This window comes from Hibiscus syriacus, unplaced genomic scaffold (assembly GCF_006381635.1).
Source record: "Hibiscus syriacus cultivar Baekdansim isolate YM2019G1 unplaced genomic scaffold, ASM638163v2 tig00111540_pilon, whole genome shotgun sequence".
NCBI classification, from domain to species: domain Eukaryota; kingdom Viridiplantae; phylum Streptophyta; class Magnoliopsida; order Malvales; family Malvaceae; genus Hibiscus; species Hibiscus syriacus.
The window spans coordinates 314,521-326,796 of NW_024063114.1; the positions used below are offsets into that span (position 1 = coordinate 314,521).

Sequence of the window (12,276 nt, forward strand, 5' to 3'; positions counted from 1 at the left end):
TTAATAAAATTAGTATAATTATACATTTGATCCATAATATTTATGTATTATATCAATTTAATCCTAATTTTAATTTAATTCAATAAATTAATTATTTAAACAGGAGGTGACACATGTTAATACAAGATTGGAAGATTTTGCTTATTAATTTTAATTTATTTAATTAAATAATTTTTCAATCCAACCAACTGATGACATGTGTCACCACCCGATTGGAGTGAAAATAAAGGAGACATATAATTACACCTAAGGGGAATTCGTCCTGCGTTCATAAGGAGAAAGGGTAAACATCCCAATGGTTTAAAACTTACAACAAATTGTATCTATCCTTTGGCCTAGTGGTTGGGGCTCTCACCTGATCTTCTTATGAATGCAAAATCAATCTCCCTCAAGTACAAATATAGGCCCCTTTTATTTTCAGTTAAATCGGGTGCTAGCACATGTCACCACCTGATTAGATAGAAAAGTTATTTAATTAAATAAATTAAAATTAATAAACAAAAGTTTCCAATCATATATTAACATGTGTCAGCTCCTAATTGAATGATTGATTTATTAAATCAAATTAAAATTAGAATTTAATGGATAGAATATATAAGTATTAAGCACCAAATGTGTGATTGTACCAATCTATTAACTGCCACGTTAGCACATCTGTTAAATGTTAATGATTAGTGACTTGATTGTAACAATCAAAATAATTAGGTGATTATATTAACAAAATTAAAAGATCGGTGATAAAAGCAAAAGAGACAAATAATTAAGTGATCAATGGCATATTCTACCAAAAAATCAATAAAAAGAAACAAAGTGGTGTATAACTGAGATTATTCTGAATCTAACCACAAGATTAATATTATAATTAATACAAAATCAAGCTTTATGTTAGGAGTATTGATAAAGCGAACTTGTATTCTTAAAGAATAACAAAGTATATTATAGTATATAGCAATGGAAAAGTGAAGAACAACAATATCAAAGCATACACACAGACACCATTAATTAACTAAATCATAAACAAATCGTATCCGATTATTTATTATTATTAAAAATAATGGGTGGATTAAACAATGCATGGAATTGCACTTTAAGAATTTAGGGCATATAATTAAGATTGTGGTGTTTTGCTTTCCCTTGACGCTTGACGGTGGCGTACACCATGTGCTCCCTCCTATGCTTCTACGTACACTTTGATACTTGGATTATTAGGGCACCTCTCTCTCTCTCTCTCTCTCTCTCTCTCTCTCTCTCTCTCTCTCTCTCTCTCTCTCTCTCTCTCTCTCTCTCTCTCTCTCTTATTGCAAATAAACTAAATATATGTTGGTTCCTAATAAATTCGATGGTCTATATACTTTAAATAATTAAGTCCTATGTTTGTATTATTTAATAATTATTATTATTGATATAAACTAGAAGGATAATGATTGTGAATGTTAATAATATATATTTTTTTATTTTTTTGAAAGGAAGTTTTATATGCTCTTATTAATGGAAATCATACAAAACTAGCATATACATGGACCTCATTAAAAAAAATTCTAAACCTATATAGAATAAAAAGAGTGCATCATGAATGTGCTCGAGAGATCGAGAACAAATACTCCTATATAGAAAACCCCACTATATTTTAAAAACAGACACGAGTCTAACTTACCTAGTCTAAGTCGATCCTCACCTTAACATTTGAAAACAATCAAAACTTTGGTATTATTTTTATTTTTCTTTTAGACGAATAATATCGAATCATCATAGTGTTAAAATTGAATATGATGAAATTTTTGAGACTAAATGAATATTGTGAGGTTGACGAGGAAAGAGTTTTAAGAATAGAAAAAATATCTTAAATTAAAGAGAAAGGATGAAAAATTATCGTCGTTCCTTTAAATTATAATTTCAATCGCAAGATAATTATTTTATATTTATGAGGATTGATGATTTTTGTTGTTGTAATTCTTACTAATATATTGTTTATTAGACGTGTAAAAATAAATAATAATCAAATAAGGACATGAAGTTGTTTTATGAATTATGACTAAAAAGGGACAGGTTTTTGAAGCTTTAAACCCCATAAATCCTCTTCCAAGCTAGTCCAAAGGATCAACAAAGTCCAAATTTCCGTCTTAGATGATACAGCACTGCTAAAAAAAATCTTTGCACAAAAAACCTACAACTACGATGTCGGAAAATTCTGAAAATATCTCCCAAACAAAAGAAAACCCAAATGGTATAATTAACCTTTACCCAATGTTTAAAGTTGTAGGGGAAAAAGTTATAATTACAACTGAATGGTGACACATGTGGCATGACATGTGGTACTAGTGACACATTTCATTATTCGATTGTAGAATTAAATTTATTTTAATTTATTAAAAGTATGCCTAAATTGAGAGAATATGTAAATAACATAGATCAAATGTGTAATTATATTAAAATATTTAACGGAAGTTAAATCGTGATGACCATATCTTAATTAATTAAAAACAAAAGTGACCATATATTATGATTTTTTGAAACCAGTGAGAAAAAGTGGACAAAACACAAACATAAGTGATCAATCATGTCGTGTAACACCCTCAGACCGATGCATGTGATCCGATTTGATCCGATGTATCATATTAGGGCCATCAGAGCGACCCGCAGAAAAAATCCATGAAAAAATAATTAATTTTTTGTTAAAACATGTAGAATCATAAAACAATATATAAATAAAATACAAGTTTAGAAAATTATTCATATATTACAAACAGAATTAAAATTATACAAGTTCTAGACTCAGTATATAAAAAAATCAAATGTAACCTACATGCCCCCTAATTACATATTGTATCGTACTCTGCAAGCAAAGTCGAAGGAACTCCCAATATTGTAGTTGTTAGTTGCACTGGATCAATTCTTTTAACCTGAAATGGTTAGTAAAGAATGAGCTTTGGGAAGCTCAGTAATACAAAACTACTCAATGATGCTGAATGACATGCAGATAAATAACAAGCATAAAATTTCATTATTGATGCAGGCTTCTACAGGTTTTTGTGATGAGCTGAGGTTCCACTGCTATTTCTTCAAGTAAAAGACAAGAAGCTTACAGTTCAAAGAAAACGTTTAGAGTACCAGGTTCAGGAGATTGAAAATAAAAGTCTAGTGTGTTTTCTCAAAACCAAAATAAAATGTAATCATAGTTTAAAAACAATAGTAGTTTATTTGAGTAAACATGTTTTTAAAATCAATGTAGTTCCCTCCACCCGAACACTGATATGCAGTTCCCCAGAAGTGCGACCCTACCTGAGGGAATACCTTGGGGCCTTACAGCCTACCCAAGGGTAGCACCTTGGGGCCTGAGAGCCTACCCAAGGGAACATATCGAGGCCTAAAAGCCTACCCAAGGGTCACCTTAGTTCCGTAAGGATTTACCAACTTGATCAGAGCTGAACCTCCATACTCCAACCTACATGGATGGTGTCCCAATAAAACAGTTCAAGTAGCAAGTAGTAGTTCCATGATCCATACATAATGCATATTTCATTTTCCAGTAAAACAAGTAACTAGTAAATCAGTATATCAATCAATAAAAACAATCGTAAATCAACCATATATCAATTTATAATTTCAATACAAATAAAACAGTCATATAACACATAGGGAACACACTAGAAGATTCAGTTATTTTTCAAAGGTACTTGATCGTTATCAAGAAATGAAAAACGTAGAATTTCTGTAGATTGATCGGATTTCAGATACATGATCCCTATAAAAAGGATTCGATTACTAGCATATATAATCAGACATTCATGAATTGATGCTTCAGGACCATTTAGGATTTTAGGTGCATCAGAAAGGTATTCGAAAACCTTATATCAGAATCATTTAAGGTTTAGATATATTTGTAAAAAGTTAGCATTCATATAAATATATCAAGAGGGATTCCATTACTCGATATGCTCGGACATTTTTGTTACATTTAAATTCCTAAAGAATTATTGGTAACTTAATCCAATAATGGTAAACGATGATTGACGATATCCAGGATTTATATTGAATTATCTGAATTTTGAGTCAGATCAGACTAATCAGATCCCAACAGTACAATACATACCAATAATTCAGACCGAGACCCTTCACTAAGTTCTCTTCTTAATACTAATTGTACTAGCTGAACCAATCACATTCAGAATCATCATAGATCAATTCTCAAAGAGATAAATAAGTATTTCGATGGTATTATATATATTTCTGTATTGTATCAATATCAAGAATGCTAGACATGCCTGAGTCGTGCTCCATAACCTTTAGGGACGATACAACATTTAAGTTTATTGGTATTTCTAGAGTTTATCCAAAGACATTCACTTATTCCAAGTCATTAGGATATTTAGATCACTTTAACACTCAAGGTTACTTCAGTCATCTTAGAGTTCAAGGTATTCTAATATTTTTAGGGTTTAGGGGTATTTCAGTTATTTAAATATCGGAGGTTATTTTAGTTATTTCGCAGCTCGATGACATTTCGATAATTCTTTTCAATCCAAACATATGCATTTTTTCTGGTAATTTGGTCAAGTATGTCATTTTTGGGTTATTTTTCACTTTCAGAGGCAATCTTAGCTTTTTTACAATAAATGGCATTTTTTGTAATTTTACTCCATAGAATTATTGTTGTAATTTCTTAACCAAGTATTCTCGGTATTTAACCTTTAAAGAAATTAATCAAAATTTTGGATCATGAGGTCAATTTATTTACTAACTAATCACTAAACTTAGATTTGTTTCTGATCGGTCTACAAATTTCTTTTGTGAGCCGTCTGAGTCTTATACAATGTTCTACCTTTATTCCATATTCAGTTTAAGTCCAATGATAATTAAATACACCTAATTGACCAATCATTTTCATTCATGCATTTACCAATTATCAATGAGTTCTGAAAGAGCATACCAAAGGTAGTAGAGTATTATCTCGATTTACGAGCCACATCGATTAACCAATTAAACTTCATTTTATCGCCCTCAAACTTTAATTCCACGTCCCATAATGTATCAGACACATGGAAAAACCAATTACATTAGAAACGTAACTTAAACGTGAAAATTCGTATTGAATAAGAAGATGAAATGCCAAAAAAACAGCTTACCAAGTTCGAATTTAGCAAAACGGACTTTAGATTCGAACTTAGGACGTCGAAAAACATAAAATATGATTTTTTGAAAATTTTAACTTTAAGGTCAAATTCAACGGTCAAACAGGCCAAAGGTCAAAGTCAACGGGTCTAGTCAACGAGCATGTCAAAGTCAACATGTCAGATCGGTTTGAGTTGACTCAGGTCGGTTCGGGTTGACTCAAACCAGTTCGAGTTAACTCGAACCAGTTCCAGGAAGTTCCAAGATAGGGGAGGAGTCCCACGCACACGCGGTGACGCGTGGTGGCATGTGACGGCGGCGACGGGGTCGGTTTCGACGATCCAATCACTCCAAATGCATTACTACACTACAAGCAACCCAAAACAACATAAATAACGAGCCAAAACCACGTTGAAATAACTAACAAACGATCGAAAGTTTACCCCGTTAACATATAAAGAAACCGACGACAGTGGAATGACCCATTGGTTGGGTTTCTCTCGGAACAACGCGAGGAGTTCAAAGATATAGGTGGTGAGGCGAACAAACAGTCGGTGTGGTCGAAAATCGTCAAAAATAGAATGAGAGCTTTGGGTTTCCGTCGAACCTTCAATGAGCTCTCCACGACGAACGACGACGAGGCTCGGTGAGTGGGTCATTAGGTTATGACCGGACGAGGGAGACGTTTCCACGGGTAAGGGCAGTGACGGTCACTGGTGAGTCACGGTCGAGATCGGCGATATGTCCTTCAAGCGTCCTTTCCCTGTTTTGTGACGAACGACCATCGATCTGGGTGTTTAATGGTCAGGGACAGGGTCGCGAGACAGTGGCCATGTAGCTGGAGGTGGCGGGGTACTCCACTGCTGGCTGGAGGCAATTGAACGACGTTGGGGCTCGTCGGTGAAGAACATGTTTGGGGGACGATTTTGCAGAGGTTAAAACATTAGGGTGATTTTTTCTAGTGGAAAAAGAATGTATTTTGGGGGAAAAATGATCTAAAAACTGAAAATGTACTTTGAATATTTTAATACCAAATAGTGACATATCCTATTAGCAATGGCAATACATGCTATAGCACGTGGGTTCAAAACCCAAAACCCAAAAGCCTTGTTTCAATTCATTTCATTTATTCATTTTTTTGGCCAAATAACAATGGAAAAATCAGGCTTCAAGTCCATAAATTGTTCAGAGGCCTACGAATCAACTCAAGATTTGAAAAAAATTTACAATTTGATCCATCAAATGAAAATTAAAACAATTTAATTTTAGCTCTAATTATTGGGGAGTGACATGTCGTTAACATTTTTTTTGACAAATTTTAAATTCAATTCTAATACTATTTATTGGGGTGCGACATGTCGTTAACCTTTTTTTTGAGAACTTAATCAACTAACTAAAAGTGATTGTTTAATAAAGATTTAATTATAATATACATTATTTTATTTATATTATAATTAAATTTTAATTATATTATGTTCATATTATATTTATTTTAGAGAATAATTGGACATAGTTATACATGTATAATGCATAATATTATGACATAAAATAAAATGATAATTATACTATACATGTCATTATTATCAAAATATTAAATTATCAATATGTAGATATTATAAATTATATTTATAATTTAATAATTCTAAAAGTGATCAAAATAAATTAATAAAATTTAATAAAACTTTAACAATAGATTTAAATATACTTTCATGTTTATTATTTATTTATTTATTTTATGAATTAACACGATTCATTCGAATTATTATTTTTTATATAAATTATGTGATGTTTCAAACAGAAGTTACGATAGAATTTTTTTAATTAATCACTGGTATTTGATCTATTGATCAATTAATCCAGATCGGGTTCTACAGAGCCTCATTATAGAGTGACCCTCCCAACTCAATTTGCTCTATACGCAAACGCTAGGATTCGAACCCATTACTTTACTTAAGAATTTAGTGTCTCATCTCACTAGACCAATTAATTGTTGATAATTGTTTTTTAATTACAGTTTTTTATATTTTCCTTTTACAATCGTCCGGCACAATGTTTGCAAGAGAATTAAACGATTGAAATCATAGCTCTTAGGCCTTAGCCTCTTCCTTTCTTTTAATCCAATCGGATCCAAACAAAAGTATACTCAGATTCAAAGAGTACATCTAACTATAAGGTTAGATAGGAAGGGTATAATTATGTTTACTATTGTTGTAACAATAATATTGTATTTCAAAAATAAAATATTTAGCTTAAATACAATGTCCAAATCTCTCTCTTTCAATGGCATGCTTCTTTTTAATATAATAACTTTCTTAAATTATTTATAATTCCTTCAAAAAATTAAATAAAAAAATATTTTACACTTAAATACAAGCTAATCAAGGAAGATTTTGGGTATGAAATGAAACATAAACAGGTGAATGAGTGATATTTAGATAATTCATCATTATAGGTGATGAGATTTTTAAAAATAAATCAATGCATTTACTTACATTTATTTAAAACAAACTACTAATATACACACACACATTTAATATTAAAACGAACGGTAATTAATGGAAGTCTGAGTGTAAAATCAACCGTTGGAAGACTGTAATACGAGGATCAAGTGAAGAGCCTAAGACGATTAGTAATGCTTTGTCGGCATATTGGACAATTAGACACTCTTTGTCCACAATCCCTACAAGTCTGCCATCACAATTCATGTTTAATTATTTTAACTCTTCTTTTTAGAAAAAAATAAAAAGAAATATTAATTTAAGAGAATTTAAGGGATAAGAAAAGAAAAACACAAAGGAAATACTCACTGTATGCCCACAATTGAAGGCCAAGTCCTTCGTATTCGTGAGGCATATTGGGCATGCAGACTGCATTTACATTGCAATTGCAAACGGAATTAGTTATGAGGAAATTTTACTACATAAAATATAGATTACGTAAGGGATTCATTCATGACAATGATGTACACATTTCCATAATAATAAGGAAAGCAGACATGCATGCTACGATTCGTATGATACATACATACCTGCTGATCATCTGATGAAACCGCTGGCGATGCCGGTACATTGCTTGACGTACGCTGGGGCGGAGCAGGTCTCCGGTAGGAAACTGGGGGAGGTCGTGGAACTACCTTTTTAGCTTTTCCGGTTCGATGTCTTGATTTATTTGATGCAAATACATACAATAGTTGATGAGTAATTACAGGTATCACACTTGAGAATAAACTAAATTATTGAAGATTAGCTCACCCAAGACTGCCCAGTTCCATGCATGCTTTGTACTGAAAAGGGATCTCCATGAGAGCAGCAAGAGCAAAAGCAGTTTCCTTCTCTACTTGACTTGTATTTTTTGTCATAATCCCAGTGAAATTAACAAACTGCAAATGCATTTTAGAGGTAAAAAAACACATTACATGTCATCCGATTAATTAGTTTGATGTAGTTATCAGACAAGTTTTGCTTCTAGCTCGATTGAAACCTGGAAGTTGTCGAATTCACGCGACGGAATCTTATCATCGAATTTCTTCATATCTTCCCAAGGTCCATCACCAACACCAACCAGAACAATCGCCAGTGGGTATAAGCTGGAATGTGTGAACGAAAACAAGAATAAGGATAAATTCCTCCGCTTTAACACTATTGAATCTACATATGCGTTCTTCAACATGCGTACTTATTGACAACGTGCATCTTATTTGTTCGTGATACTGCTTTAATGGTCACATTAGATGTATTCAAAACTCAGAATTAAAGCCTAAATCAATAAAAGTAAATCGATACATGGATAAGGTACTACCTTGCGTTAACAACTGCACTGATTGTTTGCTCTTCTTGTGGACTCAGCTCTCCGTCACTTGTACTAGAGCTTCGTGTGACCTTCGTCATTGACACGAAACAAAATCAAATTCAGAGATACATTCAGTGAGTGTGCGAGAGAGGACGAATGAATGAAAAACAGAGGCAAAGTTGCTCATAGAAGGAGAAAAGTTAAGGCATGGGATATAGGACCTGGCCATCTGCAATGATAACTAACACATGGAATTGGCCACTACTGTTTTCAACAATGTCAACAGCAGCATCGATTACCGGTGCGTAAGATGTTGGTCCTACACCACAGCATATATGCTTGATGCATTAGGATTCGGAATAAACGAATTATTCATGATACAATGCCGATATTGACATGTTAAAATTGTCAAGTCCATGGAATAGATGCCAGTTACCAGCTAGCCTCAAGTTTGGAACAGTCTTTCTGTAGCAATCTAAGACTTCCTCAAATCCATGGCAAGACGAACGATCGGTGTGAAAGCTAAACACCTCCGTATCATGCGTGGTGGCTGTGACATTCGAACCAGCAACTCGATTAGATCAAAAGATAAAAGGTAAAGGAGGAAAGATCAACAGTCAGAGCAGACATCGTACCGTCACCAAAGCCGAAACAAGGTATCAAGTTGTCTTCATCGAAAGGAGCCAGGGTCTTTCCAATAATCGTGATAGCTTGCTCATATGGATTTGGCGTGTCACCAATGGCATGTAGACTCCGGTTGTTGAATGATACTTTGCCTTCAATAGAAACATGGATGTATTGGCTTCCCTGATACCAATTCAGAAAAGTCTGGAAAAAAAAAACATGGATCGTTAGATTGGTGGAAACTAACCTGTCCATTCATTGCTTTTGGTGAAATCGATCCCAAGGATGAGATTAGATGACTCTAAACCAGCTTCCCTTAAAGCTCTTGTAACCTGCAGTAAAAAGAAGAGCTCATTCAGAACTTACGAAATATCAAGATCAAACATGCTGAATCATACTGAATCTCATCTGACCAATAGTATACACACCAACCATGTTTCATTCATTCATTTAAGCTATCTGTTCTAAATACTCTCAATCATATGATAATGAACGCTTAATCACCCTCCTACAGTCATTAGTGCTCGAACCTATAACCTCCAAAAACAACAACAATTCCTTTAACTACTGAGATAAGTCAGTTCGTGCAATTGAACACAAATACAAATAAGATATATTGACTCATTTACGAAGGAATCTAACATAAATAAGATATATTGAGTGTATTTATGTTTATATTAAATCTTGCTCGTGTTTATTTAAAATTCGTTTAAATGAACTAACCAAACAATCGTGGTGGTAAAATGAATTGTTGTTATTCCTTGAGATTATGGATTCGAGTACTATAAATGTCAGGAGTGTGAGCATTCAATATTAAATGATTGAAAGTTATCTTAAATAGATATTATCTTGTACTTACATCATGTTTTCATGTCAATAAGAAAAAAAAAACTCATTTAAATTATTCCAAAAAACCCATTTAAAGCTTGTTCAATGTTCGATTATCATATAATTAATAAATTTATTATTGTTTGTGTTTTAATTTACACGTTTACAAACATATCTACTAATATTTCATTTTATATTTTCTTTTCCAATTTTATTTTATTTTTTGGTAATTTTCAATTAAAAACTTTCAGAAAAGTCGTCTAAAATTTTTACTCAAGACACTAAAAGAAAAGCAAGCGTGAATCCATCATTTTAGATTTTTTTTAATACTTTCAATTAAAGGTTAATTACAAAATATATATTTTGGTTAATTCTTATGATAAAATTATTTTAGAAAAGCTTACATAATTATTAAATTAATATTACAATTTAAAATTCTTCTCTAAAGCTTGATTTTTATTTTTGTTGCTGACTTTACAATCCAAGTCTTAAAACATGTCTGCATCATAGATACCGTGATTAATAAATTGAAATATTTTATTATATTCCACAGCAAAAAAATATTTTATTAGATTTTAAAATATGTAATGAAAAACAAAATTAGAAAATGAACTTAAAGATATGGTTGACTTGGAAATTTGGGGCATATTGCACCAAAAGTGGTAGCGCGCGAATTTAAAAAAATAGTTATTATAAGATAATATCATATTATTATTAAAAAGTTATAATTTTTTAGACATTCATCATTAAAAAATTAATAATATTAATGATGTGTTATCCTAAGATAATATCACGTTATTATTAAAAAATTAAAAAGATACCATATTAGAAATTATATTAATTTTTTAACGATAAATGACCAAAAAATAAAATTATGTATAATTTAAAATTTAATAATAACTGATGTAACTAAAATAGAATAAAAGTAATAATTGGAATACTAAACGTGAAGTTTACCTTTTGTTTGTTTTTTTTTTTTGGGTTTGTTTTGCTTGAGAAATAATGAGTATTCCGACAGAAAAAAAAAATGTCATTATTAGGCTTATTGATACTAGCTTAGCTAATTATACGCCTTTCAAAATATATTCGACAAAAACAATAAATTAAAAAAAAAACTGGAGTTAACGAATTCGAGGAAGAAAAAGGAACCTGGTCAAGGGTTGAGAAATTATCTAGTATAAGCCTATACTTGTCCTTCGTAGATTGCTTTCTGGGTAGCTTGGAAGCTTTACTAGGATTATTAATGATTTGAGAAGTGCTTCCCTCTCCGTAAGAAGGAAGTCGTGGTTCTGCGTCGGCCATGGGTCGCACCGTCGGATAGCGATCGGATGTTCTTCCGGTTAACGTTTTAAAAAATTGCAGATGCTTCCGCTTCTGTTTAGCAAGAAAATTACCCATCTCATCTTCTTCTTTGATAAATTGTTTTATTTATATGATTTATTGGAAACAAAAAGAACAAAGAAGAAGCAAAGTAGTTGAGAATATAAAGAAAGAATCCAAAATACGCGCTGCTTTCGGAATTTCAAGTTTAATTTGCTTGATAAATCAAAGGAAAGCAACCCCTAAATATTCGATGTCGCGCTACGCATGAAAAGCGAAAAGAATCAATCAGTTCTTTTCATACAAACAACACAAGATGCTGACTTAAAATTATATTAATGTTACGTTTTCTTATAGGAGACAAACGGGTACAATTTTATAGATTTTGTATCGTATTTGCTCTAATTTGGGCAAGAATGGGTATAATTTTAGTGGGTAGTGGGTGTGTGTAGATTTAGAAAGTAGTACCGGGTTGTGGGCGGGTAATGAGTTTGACACCTTACCAGCCCCACATCCGTCCGGCCTACATCCGCCCGCTCAGCTAAATATCTATTACATTTTGGACATTATGAATTTAGGTGTAATTTTAAAGACTAATTTATAAAT

General features: G+C 32.2%; 1 protein-coding gene across 2 annotated transcripts; it reads right to left on the minus strand.

Moving 5' to 3' along the window:
- Nucleotides 1-7,656: 7,656 nt before the first annotated feature.
- Nucleotides 7,657-11,995, minus strand: LOC120164517 (E3 ubiquitin-protein ligase RGLG4-like). Of its 2 annotated transcripts, XM_039174227.1 has the most exons (12): nt 11,863-11,995; nt 11,500-11,759; nt 9,770-9,854; nt 9,534-9,674; nt 9,335-9,448; nt 9,120-9,217; nt 8,908-8,987; nt 8,590-8,695; nt 8,361-8,488; nt 8,138-8,267; nt 7,917-7,976; nt 7,657-7,797 (listed from the first exon to the last, which is right to left on the minus strand). In XM_039174227.1, the coding sequence occupies exons 2-12, from the start codon at nt 11,746-11,748 to the stop codon at nt 7,714-7,716; spliced, it is 1,275 nt and encodes a 424-aa protein (XP_039030158.1). In that variant the 5' UTR covers nt 11,749-11,759; nt 11,863-11,995; the 3' UTR covers nt 7,657-7,713. The 2 variants fall into 2 exon arrangements, with proteins under 2 accessions (XP_039030158.1, XP_039030157.1); XM_039174226.1 differs by lacking the exon at nt 11,863-11,995 and having other exon boundaries at nt 11,500-11,856.
- Between the last annotated feature and the right edge of the window lie 281 nt (nt 11,996-12,276).

Coding starts and splice junctions, on each gene's coding strand:
- LOC120164517 (XM_039174227.1), bottom strand. CDS start 11,748: ATGGGTAATTTTCTTGCTAAACAGAAGCGGAAGCATCTGCAATTTTTT. Junction 8,696..8,907: donor AGTGCAGTTGTTAACGCAAG/GTAGTACCTTAT, acceptor CACACATTCCAG/CTTATACCCACTGGCGATTG. Junction 8,489..8,589: donor GTGAATTCGACAACTTCCAG/GTTTCAATCGAG, acceptor ATGCATTTGCAG/TTTGTTAATTTCACTGGGAT.